Source organism: Amphiura filiformis, chromosome 7, assembly GCF_039555335.1.
Source record: "Amphiura filiformis chromosome 7, Afil_fr2py, whole genome shotgun sequence".
NCBI lineage: Eukaryota > Metazoa > Echinodermata > Ophiuroidea > Amphilepidida > Amphiuridae > Amphiura > Amphiura filiformis.
The window spans coordinates 44,761,357-44,780,549 of record NC_092634.1 but is presented as its reverse complement, the minus strand read 5'-3'; the positions used below and the strand labels follow the sequence as shown (position 1 = coordinate 44,780,549).

The following is a 19,193-nucleotide window of genomic DNA, read 5'->3' as shown; positions in this document are numbered from 1 at the left end:
CACAAATTTGGGGTCAAAGGTCATTAAGGGTCATTTCCGGTATAAAACCAAATATCTTCAAAATGCTTCTTCTCCTACATGTTACATCATATAATGACGTCACTTTCACATATGCATCGGCTATATCCAGTGCCTATAAATTATTCACAGAATTTGGGTCAAAGGTCATTAAGGTGGTCATTTCCGGTCTGAAAGCTAAAATATTCAAAAAATCACTGTCTTTACAAATTACATAGCAGAGTGTTGTCATTAGCACACATGCATTGCTACCAACCAGGGTCTTTGGGGTGTCTACAGTTTTGGGGTCAAAGGTCATTAAGGGTCGCTTCCGGTCAAAAACCAAAAATCATCAAATATGTTCATTTTTTATATCTCAAAACGTAACCAGACCAGAGTGACATAAATTTCATATATATATTAGTGATACCTGATGTATGCACGGTATTTTTATATTTTTTGGTCAAAGGTCATTTAGACGTCATTTCCGGTTTTAAGCTAAATAACTTCAAGAATTGTTATCTCCATAACTAAGCATAGTAGATTTTTTTAATTTAAACTGTAACAATGCATTTTCTCGGTGTATATGAGGGTTTTTTTTATATTGGGGTCAAAGGTCATTAAGGAGGTCAAAACGTCAAATTTGCAAAAATATGTTTAAAATTACGGAAAAGTAGCTGTATCTCAGCCTATGGAAAACGGATAAAGCCCCTACATGCTACAGTGATGCACCATTAATGGTGTGAGATGTCCATAATAGCCGGTCAAAGGTCAAACTTTAAGTTAAGACTGGCATTTCCGGCCCAGCTAGGTCCAGATCTGTAACCAGATCTAGTTTTTTCTTTTTTTTTTCTTCCTTAGCAATTTGCAAAATTGCTAAGGTCTGTTTCTGTCAAGTTCTTTACCTAGCCGGGACACCGGCTAGGTCTTGTGATGCTATCGGATCTTTCTTCTTTCTGGCAACAAATTTCAAAATGCTTCTTCTCCTACATGTTACATCCTACAATGACGTCACTTGCACATATGCATCGGCTATATCCAGTGTCTATAGGATATTCACAAATTTGGGGTCAAAGGTCATTAAGGGTCATTTCGGTATAAAACCAAATATCTTCAAAATGCTTCTTCTGCCACAAATTACATAGTACGATGATGTCACTTACACATATGCATCGGCTATTACAGGTACACAAAAGTTATTCTCCGATTTTGGGTCAAAGGTCATTAAGGGGTCATTTCCGGTCTGAAAGCTAAAAATATTCAAAAATCACTGTTTTTACAAATTACATAGCAGAGTGTTGTCATTAGCACACGTGCATTGCTATCAACCAGGGTCTTTGGGGTGTCTACAGTTTTGGGGTCAAAGGTCATTAAGGGTCGCTTCCGGTCAAAAACCAAAAATCATCAAATATGTTCATTTTTTAAATCTCAAAACGTAACCAGACCAGAGTGACATAAACTTCATATATGCATTAGTGTTACCCGATGTATGCACGGTATTTTTAGTTTTTTGGTCAAAGGTCATTTAGACGTCATTTCCGGTTTTAAGCTAAATAATTTCAAGAATTTTTATCTCCATAACTAAGCATAGTAGATTTTTTAAATTTAAACTGTAACAATGCATTTTCGCGGTGTGTATGAGGTTTTTTTTTATATTGGGGTCAAAGGTCATTAAGGAGGTCAAAATGTCAAATTTGCAAAAAAATGTTTAAAATTGCTGAAAAGTGGCTGTATCTTAGCCTATGGAAGACGGATAAAGCCCCTACATGCTACAGTGATGCACCTTTAATGGTGTGAGATGTCCATAATAACCGGTCAAAGGTCAAACTTTAAGTTAGACTGGCATTTCCGGCCCCGGTTTCTGTCAATCTTATAATGAGCCACCGTAGCCATATGCTTTGAGTCATGTTGACCATAGTTGGTCATTAGGACCATTGGGTGGGGGGACAAATGAAACATGATCAACTTCAGGTCAAAGGTCATCCACTTCCTGTCAATGGCCAAAAACGTGATTTCACTAAAAATGCTACTTCTTCCACAAATTATACAGCACGATGATGGCACTTGGGTACATGCATCAGCTATACCCAGTGTCTAAAAGTTAATGTTCAGAATTGGGGTCAAAGGTCGTTAAGGGGATACTTCCGGTATATGACCAAATGCCCTAAAATGCTGCTGCTGTCGCAAATATATATGGTACAACAATGTTACTTGGTCATCAGGACCAATAGCTGGTGGCACAAATGTCACGTGACCAACTCAAGGTCAAAGGTTATGGAAAGGTCATTATGGCCGAAAATGTTATTTCCTGTTATTTTTTACTAAAACTGCTACTCCTTACACAAATTACACAGCAAGATGATGTCATTTGACGCATGCATTAGCCTTGAGGTCAAAGGTCATACGAAGGTCATTATGGCTGATGCTGATTTTCTGTTCTGTTACTAAAATGCTAAGTCATTCCACAAATTATAATATAGCATGATAACATTACACATTGTATTCATCCATTGGGGTCCAAGGTCATTGGGGTCAAAGGTCATGCAGATATTACTTCCGGTATGTAGAAAAATACCTTAGGAAGTCGCACTCTAATAGCGCATGACCAAAGTTGCACAGAAATATTTACATGAATATTGAATAATTTTTGGTTAACAAAATGATTTCACAACTATGGAAAATAATTATGTAATATAATTAATAATTATAAGGCCAAATAAAAAAATAAACATGTTTCACGTACCCTCTCGCTTCCTTTTTTGAGGTTTCTTCAATTATATATTTATTCAATTATAACTTTTCAAAAAATATATCTAGGAAGTAGAAATATTTCTTTAGCCTTGCTAATATACAAGAAACACTTTTGGAAGGTTTTATGAAAATGAGAGAGGCCGGCCTATATCCTCAGAACAAAAATAAAAAGAGGCCTCCTCCTTTTTCCAGGCATTATTGTGTATGCTAAAACAGCTCAAATTATGGGTATTCACACCGATTTTGCCATGAAAATATAAAATAAAAAGCCCCTCTTCCTCCTTTTTTACAAAAACCCGAACTTGAAACATGTTTTTTATTTTACTTGGCCTAATTATATGATACTACAAACTTCTGTTCTAGTTATACATGTATATTCCAATGAATTACACCAAACTGCTGGACCTTTTGAACTCACATATGCTATAGGTGAGCTAACAAATTAACCTTGCTCCCATTGTCCCTATGGTCAATTTCAAATTACAGTGCAAAACAAAAAAGACCTCTCAGTAAAATCAGCATATTATACTACTGCTGGCTGTTTATATGCCTTAATACATGCATGCATGCTAGATAGCTGGGCTAATTAGCCATAGGCCTAGTTAATTAGCTATTGCTAAGGTCGCGTATATGTGTATGCGCAATTAGCTCTAGTTTCTTTCTTTTTCAGTTTTTTGTATTTTATCAGTACTTGGAGCTGGTGGGGGAGAGAAAGCATTAAAATACATTCAGGAAAAAATACAACTCGAACCAAAGATGAAGGCTCCATTTCAAAATCAAAATTACAAAAACAAAAAAACAAAAAAACAAAACACACCAGACAATGAGCAGGTTCAAAGACCCACAGAAGGAAGATGACAAAACAGAGTCCTGACCCTATCCGAATCCTATTTTGACCTTTACAAAAATAAACCACCAGCCCCTTCTTCATCACATACAATATTTTTATAAAAACATCCAGCATGTCCGGTGTTAATTAAACAAAAATCTTTTTGTATTGCGCTGGTATAGGAGTTGCAAGGGCCTGATACTTTGCTGATATCGAATGATGAAATTCGCCATCTTCCTCCTGTGAAAAAAATTGAAGAATAGAAGGCTGACGTTGCGCCAAAACATGCACGCCTATGTAAATGTATAATTAGGCCTATTTAATGATAAAATGAACTACCACTAAATGTTCTTGTCAGTGCTGCAGTGCAAAACTTCTCTTTAACATTACATTAAAATAATAGTTACATTGTAAATTGGAACTGACACCAATTTTTTTCAGGAATACTTGTTTCTTTTATTAAAAGGATCGAACCCAAGTAGATCAGACCATTGATCATATAACTATCAGACCACGAAGTAGTTACGTAACTCTGTGATGGTATCGGAACCAAGCACTGTTTGAATGGCGATCATTACGATCACGCTATTTTGATATGCCTTTTTGTGTACTGATTGTTTCGATCGTGGCTCATTACTTCAGCGCGTGATCCCGTTGACATAGTAACATTACGTAACTTCGATACCGGGCTTCGATACTGAATAGTTGTTGAGTGCACATAATATGGAAAGCCATTGGGGTATTGTGTGCCTTCCAAAGCGCCTTATAACATGTTCTCATTGTGTTGTGGAATCCTAGCCAGTATTCAATGATAGCTATAGAGGCCTTGCGTTTATCGATTGGCTCCAAACAAAGGATTTGAACCGATTTCTTCCCCGTAATCATGGCGCAGTGCAGTCCATTCAATCAAATGTTGTCATCAACCTATTTGATCGTAGTGCATTTTGTTATGTGTATGAGACAAACTGTCGCGGTAGATGCAATCATGCTTTTGTTGAATGCATTTGAGTAGTCCGCCATATTTACGGGATGATACGCCATATGCACAGCCTCTATTCAGTTGGTCGTTGTATGATTTTGTTCGTTCACTCATTCAAATTTTATTTATATCATTTGAAGACTGAGCCTATTATGATACATCCTCTGTGGAACAGTTTCAAACAAATATAGCTAGGCATTATTGGGGCAGAGGTTATCTTTTGAATCCTCTTAGAGGGCTATCATTTTTTTCGGAAGGGGGTCCCAAATTTACAAAAGTCTGCGTCAATAAAATTGCGCACCCCCTATTTCGGCAACAAAAATTTTATGATACCAAACCCCAAAATTGTATTGAAATTCGTCTTTTTGAATAAAATAACACACTTTCTGTGGTCGTCGTGTGACTCCCTACATTTTGGTCATAAAACATGTTATAAAATCAGAAAATAAAACATTTTATGACCCCCTCCTATTATTCTTTCCAAGACTTTATGACCCCATATATTTGGGACCCCCCCCGCTCGAATAAAACGATATACCTCTTATGACCACTGATGCATAGGCAAGGACACTCGCGCGAATTGAAAGACTTGTCGCACACGACAGTTCGTCTCACACACATAACAAATGCTTATACAATTAAATAGGTTCATTACAACATTTGATTAAAAATGAAACGATAAAAACAAAGCATGAAAAAAGACACATACAAGATAAAATAATAAAATTATATAAACAATGTTAAAGATAAAATAGAGAATAAAATTTCCTCAAATCAGAAAAAAAACATTGACAGACATCATAATCTGTCAGAAATTACTGCATGAGATTCGAACCATCAATCTTCTCCACAAGTTCTCTTTATCCTCGCACTATAGTATAATGCTCTGCTCACTGGGCCACAACGTATCAGGTGAATGATTACCGCATTATCATGAACAAGTTTGTTCGATCTTGTTCAGTGTATGTGTCGATAGGTTTCACCCTTTAACTACACGTACCCTTAATGATCAGTGATAATAGTCGGCTTTTACAGGGATGGCGCTCTCTCATTTCCATGCACTCCATAGCGCCATTAGGCGAACGTTTACGGTACATCTTTTTGAGCTTTAAGTGCAATATTTGAACTCCTATTATAGAATTTCCACAATATATATATGGGGTGGGGTCACTCAAATATAAAAGTTACTCCAGTTTATAATCAGCCCTTAAAGGAGTATTTCGTGATCCTAGCATCCTCTTTTTATGACATTTTTTAGTACATATCCACGAAAAAAGCCTATTCCGAAAATTTCAGTTGATTCCGATTTTGCGTTTGCGAGTTATGCATGATTATGTGTATTACACTGCTCCATAGACAATGCGTTGTAATTTCGTTCTGGTGCACCAGAACGAAATTCAAATTTCACGATATCTTAGCTAAACGAATTAATCTGCAAGAGATATTTTGTACATAAACATTATGTATCCAGAGGTTTCCAGTGATATAAAAATCTCAACTTTTTTTGAGAAAAGTGGGGATGAGGCTGTGGATCACGAAATGCCCCTTTAAAACGTACCTTAAAATTGCCTAACTGATGGTAGCAAATTTGCTACACTAGCCTAAATGGCTACATAACTGTAAGTATTCAATACCCAAAACGCACATAACCATTCACTCTAAATGACGCCCACTTTTACAATCATTGCTTAATGGCAAAAAAGAGACCCAAAATGTCAATAAGGCCGGACATGGATTCCTAACGTCGAAAAATCCAACTCTTTTTCGCCGTTTTCGAATTACTATATAATGAACCGCTAAATATATCATCTCTTTGGACGCCATCCTTTTTTTTTTTTCGACACTCCATTCGTTCGACACGGTGAATCCCAACCCAAACACTCCATAATCCTCAATCTATACTAACCATACTAAAAGTCGCAAGTTTGTTGCTGATTGTGTGACTCGTCGCGTCGGACAAGCGGAATGTCGAACAAGCGCGGAATGCGATATTTTTTCACAAAAGGAACTATCTTTTGTTCTGAAAGTAGGATTTTGTATGTATTCCAAGACTTTAAAAATTAGCCCTCTTTTGTGAATAGATACATGTCAAATTCTTAGAATTCAAATAGATGCATGTTAAATTCTTAGAATTCAAATAGATACATCATAGTCAAATTCTTAGAATTCAAAATAATATCTGCACATTTCAGTAACTATGTTAATATATTAAATGACACTACAAAGTTCCTACTGCAACTTTTAGCATCTTCCTTTCTCACGTTTCTCACACTTTCTTCCGATGTTCTTTTTCGAGAAGTGATGCCCAACTATTTACATAAAACATCTATATTACATGTAGTACAAAAATATATTAATAATTTTACCCTGTTCGTTTTTATATTCCTGAGTTGCACTGTGATTATAGAGTAGTTGTCCTTACACATATTTAAAAAAGAATGCCTTAATTAGCAACATAATCTATATACAAACAATATGTTTATGTACATAATTGAACAATAGAAAAAATAGGCAACATTAGACAAATTCACTCACTTCATTTTCAGTTTTTTTATGCTTTCACACTAGTCTTGGCATATTCTTCAAAACAAGGTGAATACATAAAAACAGCTATTCATTATTTACAACTATACTCTCTCCCACATAATTCTTTTGAATTCAATATTGGGAGTTTGTTTCGCATGTTACTTAACATGCTCAATACAAAATTTATTTTTATATGTTTGATATAAACATTACATTCGGTTAAAAAAAATACTATAAACGAATGTAATGTTTGTATCAAATATATCAAATATAAATTATATTTTTCTAGCTCCTTTGATTCCTCCACGTCTCTTGCCAGGGGTTTTCTTCGAAGTGGTCTTTTTCGGCACGCTTGGTGCTGGTTGGTCTCCTTGTACATCAAAAGTCGACGGTACGGAGGGCAATGTGGACGCCAGTCCTTCCTCCCCGTGTCTCTTCCGCTGTATGTGTAAGATGAGATAATAATAACCATGATAAAATATATAGGTTAGATTTATTTTGCTTGACAATCCAAAAAATTACTCACTCTTTTAGACCAGGGTTTTAGACTTTCGCCAATTTAGCGGGAAAAGTGGATTCCAATAGCCATCAGCAAAGATGGCGAGAGTCTAAAACATTGAGCAAAAAACCAACTATTTATAACCAATTTTTCTACAATTCTACAAATACATATATTTCATGACATTTACTTCTTTTACTGAAGATTGCATTTCTTTAGTAGTCGCGATATATTTCTGTTTCTTTATGAGTACCAGAGGTATGCTGGATAATAGCAGATTATAGCACGCGATTGGCACCAAATCAGATCATCTAGTGCGTTGATATTATAACAGGGGAAAGAAAATGCGAGAGATTTCTTAACCTAGTTTGGTCGTTTTGCATACAAATGATTTATAAATCAATGTTATAATCCCGGGTCATAAGTTGCCTTTTGAAAGCCACATGGAGCATAACACACTTTATGACACACCTATCTAAATTTTAGTATCCTCCGTTAGAATATACCATTAATTTGGTAAAATAGTTAACATAAAATCATACCTGTAGTTGCTGGTCGATGAATTCTTGAGTCTTGAATACATGTCTTGTGCAGATCCCTGGTGTGTCGGACAGTAAAGCGTTGAAACTTGCCGAGTTTTCGTCATCCATTCCAGCTCTTCTAATCACTTCAACCAGATTACTCCCTATAGTGTCCTTGTCGATAGTGTTGCTGTTCCGTAGACACCGGAAAACAAATCGTCGTAGAAATGCCAGTACATTTTCCATTTCATCAACTTCGATGTCTTGCAAGCGTTTTGCGAGCGTTTCCATATCTGTTTCAGGTATTGGTTCTCTTAATGCAACAGGTAGTGACTCCACAAACCTGTCTGCATAATGGTCTTCTAGTGTCTTAAATAGGTTGACTACATGAGCGAGTTTGATACTATTTCGGGGTTCAGGCAAGATGTCACTAGGAAACGACCTCGGTAGTTGTGAGTTCCATCGTTGTGTGTAGCTTTCGAGAGAGTCTTCAGGATCACCGCCAGTTTTCTTGAGTAAAACGAGGATTACTTCAAGATGCTCAATCAGATCACAGATGAATGTTCTATCTTTGTTGCCAATCGTAGCCTTAATTTCATCACTAAGATTTTCCTGGGCAACTTGTTCGGGTATGGATATCAGTATGGATGAGACTATGTTTGCGATGTCTCCGGTAAATAGAAATGGCGCAAATACAGTACCGTCTGTCAAGATTGCCTTATTCATAAGCAACATGCTTGCAAGTTCTCTCTCGATAATAATGAAGTTGTACCTAATTATAGATCCTTCGCCACATTCAGTGCTTATATCACTATTGTCTAGTACGTCATTCGACCATTCAAAGCTGATAATTTCTGATGTTGCTTCGTCAAGTGACACGTGTGGCATTCCTGCGACACCAACCCCCTTCAACATGAAGTTTAGACTGGACGAGCAGTTGTTGCTAGCTAAGCAAAGTGCTTCTTGTAAAAAGTCATTTTGTATACGCTGTAGTATGTGTATGATGCGATATAAAGGGCACATTGTCTCACTGGTGTCCGTGAGAAAATTTGATATCGGGGACTTGTAAGACATCACTTCAAACGACAACGGTTCACCTGCAAGGGTTTCCCAATTTTCGCAAATATTATTCCAGGCCTTTTGAAATGTGTCAAAGGCGTCAGTCAACGCTTCACTTGTTCGTGCTTTGAAATATCCCTCTTTCTCTTTTTTTAACATTGTGGAAACATCCATGGTTTTTGATTCCTTGCGGGTGATAACATTTCCCAATTTCTTCCATATCAATCCATGCCAGTTCAGAAAGGTGGGTAAGAGTTTTACAAACCCTATGGCATCGCGACGCAGAAGGAACAATCGCATGAATTGGAAGCTGGACATTTTGCCAGCCATCTCCAAGTTAAACTGAGACTGGAAGTGATCAAATGATGGTCGATGGACTATACGAAATAGTCTGGGATGCAGAACCAAGCGTTCCTCTTCACTGTAGTCCCTCCAGTTGTCCAATTCATCCAACGAGTATTCCAAACATCGTTTTGTTTGACATTGTGCGGTCAAACATTCTTTCTTGTACCGCTTTCGGTTCCCATTGACATCAGCAATTACTTGAGTTATTGCTTGCATTAAGAAATCATCACTGTTAGAACTTGAACGTTGTATTGTCTGCAAAACCGTGTGAAGTAAAGTTGTAATTTCTTCATTGCTTTCATTCAAAGTGCTACGAAGAGAATCAAAGCCTCTGTGTATATTTCGAAAATGAACATCACTTTCACCTCGTACTGGAATGGCCTTTTGCTCCGGTGGATCAGACACTCGTTTCGCTGCACCAGGCCGTGTTGGTTCTCTTTTGTACAACGACTTAACAATGTAAAAGGAAGAATTGATGACGCTGTGAATGGATTCTTGCACTGACATCGATTTTGCTTCTATTATTACCATCGGAGAAATAGTATTGGACAATTTCCCAGTTACATGGCATGTTGGACATTTCGGTGTTTCTTCCTTTATCTGTCGATAAACTATTGAAAGCCCACATTTGCAATCACTTCTTGTGTGTTTTGTACTCATGGTACTTGAAGGTATGGAAGTAGTGTGTGTCTGGGACTTGATCGGCAAGTTTTTGTGTAGGCTTCGTCAAGGGCTGCGTCAATACATGCTAAATGAATTAGTAGCGAAATTGTTTGCATATGACGATCGCTTGTTCTTTCTGAAAGATCTAACAAACCCTCAAACTTACTTATGCCTATCAAGCAGTTGAGAAAGTGATGAATTGTTGTCGGGAACAAATCTAGAAGTCTGTGTTGCAACCAAGACCGTTCGTCCCTGTCTGAAACTGCAATTTCACCCACAGACTGTGAAAAATAGTATATTTCTGCGAGGGCTGCCAATATCCCAAGACGACGCTCAGTACGATCATGGCTTGATTTAGTTTTGGTGATCAAATCCTCAATGTGTTGCTGCTCGTGATTTTTCAACCATGTTGCCAAAATTGCAGCTGTCTCTTTGTAGTGCACCGAGTAACTCATTGGATTGTAACCAAGACGCGAGGTGAAACATACCTTTTCCCATTTCATCTCAGTGAGAGCTCTCAAGAAATTTCTGGGGATATATTCGCACCAGGTTTTCAGGTCGTAGAGACTAATTTTCAACCTCATGGATTTACACAAAAATATCGTCAAACCTGACATGTCACCGTGTTCACCAACTCTACAACTCATCCGAAGGATTTCGTCGATTAAACTGCCTACCGCGTGGTATTTTCCTTGCTTGAAAGATTCTTGGGTTTCTTTCAAACAAAGGAATTCAGCAGTAACTTTTATGTAATTAGGCCTATTTAATGATAAAATGAACTACCACTAAATGTTCTTGTCAGTGCTGCAGTGCAAAACTTCTCTTTAACATTACATTAAAATAATAGTTACATTGTAAATTGGAACTGACACCAATTTTTTTCAGGCATACTTGTTTCTTTTATTAAAAGGATCGAACCCAAGTAGATCAGACCATTGATCATATAACTATCAGACCACGAAGTAGTTACGTAACTCTGTGATGGTATCGGAACCAAGCACTGTTTGAATGGCGATCATTACGATCACGCTATTTTGATATGCCTTTTTTGTGTACTGATTGTTTCGATCGTGGCTCATTACTTCAGCGCGTGATCCCGTTGACATAGTAACATTACGTAACTTCGATACCGGGCTTCGATACTGAATAGTTGTTGAGTGCACATAATATGGAAAGCCATTGGGGTATTGTGTGCCTTCCAAAGCGCCTTATAACATGTTCTCATTGTGTTGTGGAATCCTAGCCAGTATTCAATGATAGCTATAGAGGCCTTGCGTTTATCGATTGGCTCCAAACAAAGGATTTGAACCGATTTCTTCCCCGTAATCATGGCGCAGTGCAGTCCATTCAATCAAATGTTGTCATCAACCTATTTGATCGTAGTGCATTTTGTTATGTGTATGAGACAAACTGTCGCGGTAGATGCAATCATGCTTTTGTTGAATGCATTTGAGTAGTCCGCCATATTTACGGGATGATACGCCATATGCACAGCCTCTATTCAGTTGGTCGTTGTATGATTTTGTTCGTTCACTCATTCAAATTTTATTTATATCATTTGAAGACTGAGCCTATTATGATACATCCTCTGTGGAACAGTTTCAAACAAATATAGCTAGGCATTATTGGGGCAGAGGTTATCTTTTGAATCCTCTTAGAGGGCTATCATTTTTTTTTCGGAAGGGGGTCCCAAATTTACAAAAAGTCTGCGTCAATAAAATTGCGCACCCCCTATTTCGGCAACAAAAATTTTATGATACCAAACCCCAAAATTGTATTGAAATTCGTCTTTTGAATAAAATAACACACTTTCTGTGGTCGTCGTGTGACTCCCTACATTTTGTCATAAAACATGTTATAAAATCAGAAAATAAAACATTTTATGACCCCCTCCTATTATTCTTTCCAAGACTTTATGACCCCCGTATATTTGGGACCCCCCTCCTTTCGAATAAAACGATATACCTCTTATGACCACTGATGCATAGGCAAGGACACTCGCGCGAATTGAAAGACTTGTCGCACACGACAGTTCGTCTCACACACATAACAAATGCTTATACAATTAAATAGGTTCATTCTCTCTCTCTGTGTCAGGTGGCGCTGTGTAGCGCTGCTGTGGTCTTCACAAGAGTACGCCATCTCACTCGATCTGATGCCAAGTGTGTTGCACCTTGCATTCCTTGGTTAGAAACCAGCTTCACGTCATTAGTCCAAGATGTTGGTGGACGTCCTCTTCCTCGTTTGCCTTCCATAGCCCCTTGCAAAATCTGTTTTTCTACACCTCCATGTTTCCTGACAATATGGCCAAAGTACTTCAGCTTTCTCTCCATTATGCCGCTTCTGATGGTTAGACTTGTACCAATCTTGTCGAGGATCCAGGAATTTGTTCTCCTGTCTTTCCATGTCACTCGTAGAAGCCTCCTGTAACACCACATCTCAAAAGCATCTACTCTTTTCCTATCATTCTTGGTCATAGCCCAAGACTCGCATCCATAAGTGGCAATGGAAAACACAGTTGCACGAAGTAGGCGTACCTTGAGGTCAATGGATAGGCCTCTGCTTTTCCATATGCTTGACATGCCCTGCACAGTTGTCCTTGCAATAGCCAGTCTTCTTTTAATTTCAGTTGTGCTGTCACCACTGTTGTTAATCATTGAACCCAGATATTCAAATTGCTTCACCTCCTCAATCTGCTGTCCATCTATCACAAACTCATCACTTTTCCGCTCTCTGTCTACAACCATTATTTTTGTCTTCTTTGTGTTCAGGAGAAGGTGTTTTTCTTCGCTGGCCTCTTTGATGCGCTTCAAAAGATCAATCAGCTCTACTCTGCTGCTACAAATAAGAGTGGTATCATCGGCGTACCTCAGATTAGTAATTCTTGTACCGCCAAACTTCACTCCACCTTCAAACCCCTCCAAAGCTGTTCTCATTATGTCTTCAGAGTAGATGTTAAATAGGTTTGGTGATAGCACACAGCCCTGTCGTAAGCCTCTTCCAATCTTGAACCAATCTGTGTCCCCACTACTTGTTCTGACTGCCGATTCTTGGTCTTCATATAAGCAGCTGATCAGATCCACAAGATGACTTGGGAAACCCATCTTTTCATAGTTTCCCACATCTGAGGGTGGCTAACACAGTCAAAAGCTTTACTGTAATCTATGAAGCACATGTAAAGAGGAAGTCTATGCTCTCTGCATTTCTCAATCACATTCCTGATATTGACAATTTGGTCCCTAGTACCCCTTCCTTCACGAAATCCTGCCTGCTCATCAGATATTTCTTGCTCCATTTTGTTCTTTATTCTCCTGATGATGATCTTCAGAAGCACTTTACTTGCATGACAAATCAGGCTGATGGTCCGGTGATTGGCACACTCTTTCAAATTTCCTTCTTTGGCAGTGGAATAAATACTGCCCTGCACCAGTCTCTCGGCCATTTCTTCTTTTTCCAGATGATACCACATAGACGCCACATTAGGTCTATCCCTTCTTTCCCAGTTGCCTTCCACAACTCAGAAGCTACATTATCAATGCCAGGTGATTTAGCATTTTTTATTTGTTCCATGGCAAGCTCAACTTCAGATCTCAATGGTGGAGGTTCTTCCTCACTCGTTTCCCACTGTACATACACCTTGTCATCTTGTGCCTCAAACAGCTGGGAACTATACTGAACCCATCGCCTTTTGATGTCTACACTTTCGGTAAGAGTGTTACCTTTCTCATCATTTATAACATCCATCCTGGGGGGTCCACTTCTTAGTAAGTTCTTTGGCAATACCAAAAGCTATTTTTGAGTCACCCTTACATCTTTCCATTTCTACACACTTCCTTTCGATGTAGTTTCTTTTGTCCTCCTTAACACTTTTGGAGACCTCTTTGTTTAAGCGTGCCCATTCTTCCTTTCCTCCATCTGTCTTTGCTCTCTTCCTGTCATCAGCTAGGTTTAAGGTCTGCTGAGAGATCCACGGCTGTTTCCGTTTCATCTTTCTAGGGATGTACTTCTTTGCTGCACTCTGGACTGCTTCTTTCATGTCTTCCCACAATTCATTTGGGGTCTGCTCCTCTTCATTAACTTTCAGTAACTCGTCAAACCTGTTCTTCACATCTACTGAATATTGAGTGGGAATGTTGTCAACATCATACCTGGTAGGTGGTGCATTGTCTCTCTTAGCTCTCAGTTTTAGTTTCACTTTGGCTACAAGTAGCTGATGGTCACTACCACAGTCAGCGCCTGGTCGTGTCCTGACATTTTGGAGCGATGTTCTCCACCTCTTCCTGACCATGATGTAATCGATCTGGTTTCTTGTTCTATCTCCTGGGCTCATCCAAGTCCACAGTCTCCGTGGATGATGCTGAAATAAAGTGTTCCCAATGACTAGGTTATTAGCTTCACAAAATTCCTCCAGTCTGTCTCCACGTTCATTTCTTATCCCAAGTCCATATTGGCCTATACACCCAGTTTTCTCCTTCATTTTTCCAATCTTAGCATTCCAATCCCCCAGTACGATGAGTAAGTCTCTTCTAGGTATACTATCCATAACTCCTTGTACCATCTCATAGAAGTCTGTCATAGGTTCATTACAACATTTGATTAAAATGAAACGATAAAAACAAAGCATGAAAAAAGACACATACAAGATAAAATAATAAAATTATATAAACAATGTTAAAGATAAAATAGAGAATAAAATTTCCTCAAATCAGAAAAAAAACATTGACAGACATCATAATCTGTCAGAAATTACTGCATGAGATTCGAACCATCAATCTTCTCCACAAGTTCTCTTTATCCTCGCACTATAGTATAATGCTCTGCTCACTGGGCCACAACGTATCAGGTGAATGATTACCGCATTATCATGAACAAGTTTGTTCGATCTTGTTCAGTGTATGTGTCGATAGGTTTCACCCTTTAACTACACGTACCCTTAATGATCAGTGATAATAGTCGGCTTTTACAGGGATGGCGCTCTCTCATTTCCATGCACTCCATAGCGCCATTAGGCGAACGTTTACAGTACATCTTTTTGAGCTTTAAGTGCAATATTTGAACTCCTATTATAGAATTTCCACAATATATATATGGGGTGGGGTCACTCAAATATAAAAGTTACTCCAGTTTATAATCAGCCCTTAAAGGAGTATTTCGTGATCCTAGCATCCTCTTTTTATGACATTTTTCAGTACATATCCACGAAAAAAGCCTATTCCGAAAATTTCAGTTGATTCCGATTTTGCGTTTGCGAGTTATGCATGATTATGTGTATTACACTGCTCCATAGACAATGCGTTGTAATTTCGTTCTGGTGCACCAGAACGAAATTCAAATTTCACGATATCTTAGCTAAACGAATTAATCTGCAAGAGATATTTTGTACATAAACATTATGTATCCAGAGGTTTCCAGTGATATAAAAATCTCAACTTTTTTTGAGAAAAGTGGGGGGATGAGGCTGTGGATCACGAAATGCCCCTTTAAAACGTACCTTAAAATTGCCTAACTGATGGTAGCAAATTTGCTACACTAGCCTAAATGGCTACATAACTGTAAGTATTCAATACCCAAAACGCACATAACCATTCACTCTAAATGACGCCCACTTTTACAATCATTGCTTAATGGCAAAAAAGAGACCCAAAATGTCAATAAGGCCGGACATGGATTCCTAACGTCGAAAAATCCAACTCTTTTTCGCCGTTTTCGAATTACTATATAATGAACCGCTAAATATATCATCTCTTTGGACGCCATCCTTTTTTTTTCGACACTCCATTCGTTCGACACGGTGAATCCCAACCCAAACACTCCATAATCCTCAATCTATACTAACCATACTAAAAGTCGCAAGTTTGTTGCTGATTGTGTGACTCGTCGCGTCGGACAAGCGGAATGTCGAACAAGCGCGGAATGCGATATTTTTTCACAAAAGGAACTATCTTTTGTTCTGAAAGTAGGATTTTGTATGTATTCCAAGACTTTAAAAATTAGCCCTCTTTTGTGAATAGATACATGTCAAATTCTTAGAATTCAAATAGATGCATGTTAAATTCTTAGAATTCAAATAGATACATCATAGTCAAATTCTTAGAATTCAAAATAATATCTGCACATTTCAGTAACTATGTTAATATATTAAATGACACTACAAAGTTCCTACTGCAACTTTTAGCATCTTCCTTTCTCACGTTTCTCACACTTTCTTCCGATGTTCTTTTTCGAGAAGTGATGCCCAACTATTTACATAAAACATCTATATTACATGTAGTACAAAAATATATTAATAATTTTACCCTGTTCGTTTTTATATTCCTGAGTTGCACTGTGATTATAGAGTAGTTGTCCTTACACATATTTAAAAAAGAATGCCTTAATTAGCAACATAATCTATATACAAACAATATGTTTATGTACATAATTGAACAATAGAAAAAATAGGCAACATTAGACAAATTCACTCACTTCATTTTCAGTTTTTTGATGCCCTCACACTAGTCTTGGCATATTCTTCAAAACAAGGTGAATACATAAAAACAGCTATTCATTATTTACAACTATACTCTCTCCCACATAATTCTTTTGAATTCAATATTGGGAGTTTGTTTCGCATGTTACTTAACATGCTCAATACAAAATTTATTTTTATATGTTTGATATAAACATTACATTCGGTTAAAAAAAATACTATAAACGAATGTAATGTTTGTATCAAATATATCAAATATAAATTATATTTTTCTAGCTCCTTTGATTCCTCCACGTCTCTTGCCAGGGGTTTTCTTCGAAGTGGTCTTTTTCGGCACGCTTGGTGCTGGTTGGTCTCCTTGTACATCAAAAGTCGACGGTACGGAGGGCAATGTGGACGCCAGTCCTTCCTCCCCGTGTCTCTTCCGCTGTATGTGTAAGATGAGATAATAATAACCATGATAAAATATATAGGTTAGATTTATTTTGCTTGACAATCCAAAAATTACTCACTCTTTTTAGACCAGGGTTTTAGACTTTCGCCAATTTAGCGGGAAAAGTGGATTCCAATAGCCATCAGCAAAGATGGCGAGAGTCTAAAACATTGAGCAAAAAACCAACTATTTATAACCAATTTTTCTACAATTCTACAAATACATATATTTCATGACATTTACTTCTTTTACTGAAGATTGCATTTCTTTAGTAGTCGCGATATATTTCTGTTTCTTTATGAGTACCAGAGGTATGCTGGATAATAGCAGATTATAGCACGCGATTGGCACCAAATCAGATCATCTAGTGCGTTGATATTATAACAGGGGAAAGAAAATGCGAGAGATTTCTTAACCTAGTTTGGTCGTTTTGCATACAAATGATTTATAAATCAATGTTATAATCCCGGGTCATAAGTTGCCTTTTGAAAGCCACATGGAGCATAACACACTTTATGACACACCTATCTAAATTTTAGTATCCTCCGTTAGAATATACCATTAATTTGGTAAAATAGTTAACATAAAATCATACCTGTAGTTGCTGGTCGATGAATTCTTGAGTCTTGAATACATGTCTTGTGCAGATCCCTGGTGTGTCGGACAGTAAAGCGTTGAAACTTGCCGAGTTTTCGTCATCCATTCCAGCTCTTCTAATCACTTCAACCAGATTACTCCCTATAGTGTCCTTGTCGATAGTGTTGCTGTTCCGTAGACACCGGAAAACAAATCGTCGTAGAAATGCCAGTACATTTTCCATTTCATCAACTTCGATGTCTTGCAAGCGTTTTGCGAGCGTTTCCATATCTGTTTCAGGTATTGGTTCTCTTAATGCAACAGGTAGTGACTCCACAAACCTGTCTGCATAATGGTCTTCTAGTGTCTTAAATAGGTTGACTACATGAGCGAGTTTGATACTATTTCGGGGTTCAGGCAAGATGTCACTAGGAAACGACCTCGGTAGTTGTGAGTTCCATCGTTGTGTGTAGCTTTCGAGAGAGTCTTCAGGATCACCGCCAGTTTTCTTGAGTAAAACGAGGATTACTTCAAGATGCTCAATCAGATCACAGATGAATGTTCTATCTTTGTTGCCAATCGTAGCCTTAATTTCATCACTAAGATTTTCCTGGGCAACTTGTTCGGGTATGGATATCAGTATGGATGAGACTATGTTTGCGATGTCTCCGGTAAATAGAAATGGCGCAAATACAGTACCGTCTGTCAAGATTGCCTTATTCATAAGCAACATGCTTGCAAGTTCTCTCTCGATAATAATGAAGTTGTACCTAATTATAGATCCTTCGCCACATTCAGTGCTTATATCACTATTGTCTAGTACGTCATTCGACCATTCAAAGCTGATAATTTCTGATGTTGCTTCGTCAAGTGACACGTGTGGCATTCCTGCGACACCAACCCCCTTCAACATGAAGTTTAGACTGGACGAGCAGTTGTTGCTAGCTAAGCAAAGTGCTTCTTGTAAAAAGTCATTTTGTATACGCTGTAGTATGTGTATGATGCGATATAAAGGGCACATTGTCTCACTGGTGTCCGTGAGAAAATTTGATATCGGGGACTTGTAAGACATCACTTCAAACGACAACGGTTCACCTGCAAGGGTTTCCCAATTTTCGCAAATATTATTCCAGGCCTTTTGAAATGTGTCAAAGGCGTCAGTCAACGCTTCACTTGTTCGTGCTTTGAAATATCCTCTTTCTCTTTTTTAACATTGTGGAAACATCCATGGTTTTTGATTCCTTGCGGGTGATAACATTTCCCAATTTCTTCCATATCAATCCATGCCAGTTCAGAAAGGTGGGTAAGAGTTTTACAAACCCTATGGCATCGCGACGCAGAAGGAACAATCGCATGAATTGGAAGCTGGACATTTTGCCAGCCATCTCCAAGTTAAACTGAGACTGGAAGTGATCAAATGATGGTCGATGGACTATACGAAATAGTCTGGGATGCAGAACCAAGCGTTCCTCTTCACTGTAGTCCCTCCAGTTGTCCAATTCATCCAACGAGTATTCCAAACATCGTTTTGTTTGACATTGTGCGG

The 19,193-nt window shown here is 38.0% G+C and overlaps 2 protein-coding genes across 2 annotated transcripts; both read right to left on the bottom strand.

Moving 5' to 3' along the window:
• Positions 1-7,171: 7,171 nt before the first annotated feature.
• On the bottom strand, positions 7,172-10,195 carry LOC140157215 (uncharacterized). Its single transcript, XM_072180332.1, has 2 exons — positions 8,124-10,195; positions 7,172-7,522 (listed from the first exon to the last, which is right to left on the bottom strand). Exons 1-2 carry the CDS (start codon positions 10,164-10,166, stop codon positions 7,358-7,360), a joined length of 2,208 nt encoding a protein of 735 aa, XP_072036433.1. The 5' UTR covers positions 10,167-10,195; the 3' UTR covers positions 7,172-7,357.
• Positions 10,196-16,274: 6,079 nt separating this feature from the next.
• LOC140156381 (uncharacterized) lies at positions 16,275-18,834 on the bottom strand. Its single transcript, XM_072179343.1, has 2 exons — positions 17,667-18,834; positions 16,275-17,065 (listed from the first exon to the last, which is right to left on the bottom strand). Exons 1-2 carry the CDS (start codon positions 18,717-18,719, stop codon positions 16,901-16,903), a joined length of 1,218 nt encoding a protein of 405 aa, XP_072035444.1. The 5' UTR covers positions 18,720-18,834; the 3' UTR covers positions 16,275-16,900.
• Positions 18,835-19,193: the final 359 nt, after the last annotated feature.

Coding starts and splice junctions, on each gene's coding strand:
- LOC140157215 (XM_072180332.1), bottom strand. CDS start 10,166: ATGAGTACAAAACACACAAGAAGTGATTGCAAATGTGGGCTTTCAATA. Junction 7,523..8,123: donor TCATCGACCAGCAACTACAG/GTATGATTTTAT, acceptor TTACACATACAG/CGGAAGAGACACGGGGAGGA.
- LOC140156381 (XM_072179343.1), bottom strand. CDS start 18,719: ATGTCTTACAAGTCCCCGATATCAAATTTTCTCACGGACACCAGTGAG. Junction 17,066..17,666: donor TCATCGACCAGCAACTACAG/GTATGATTTTAT, acceptor TTACACATACAG/CGGAAGAGACACGGGGAGGA.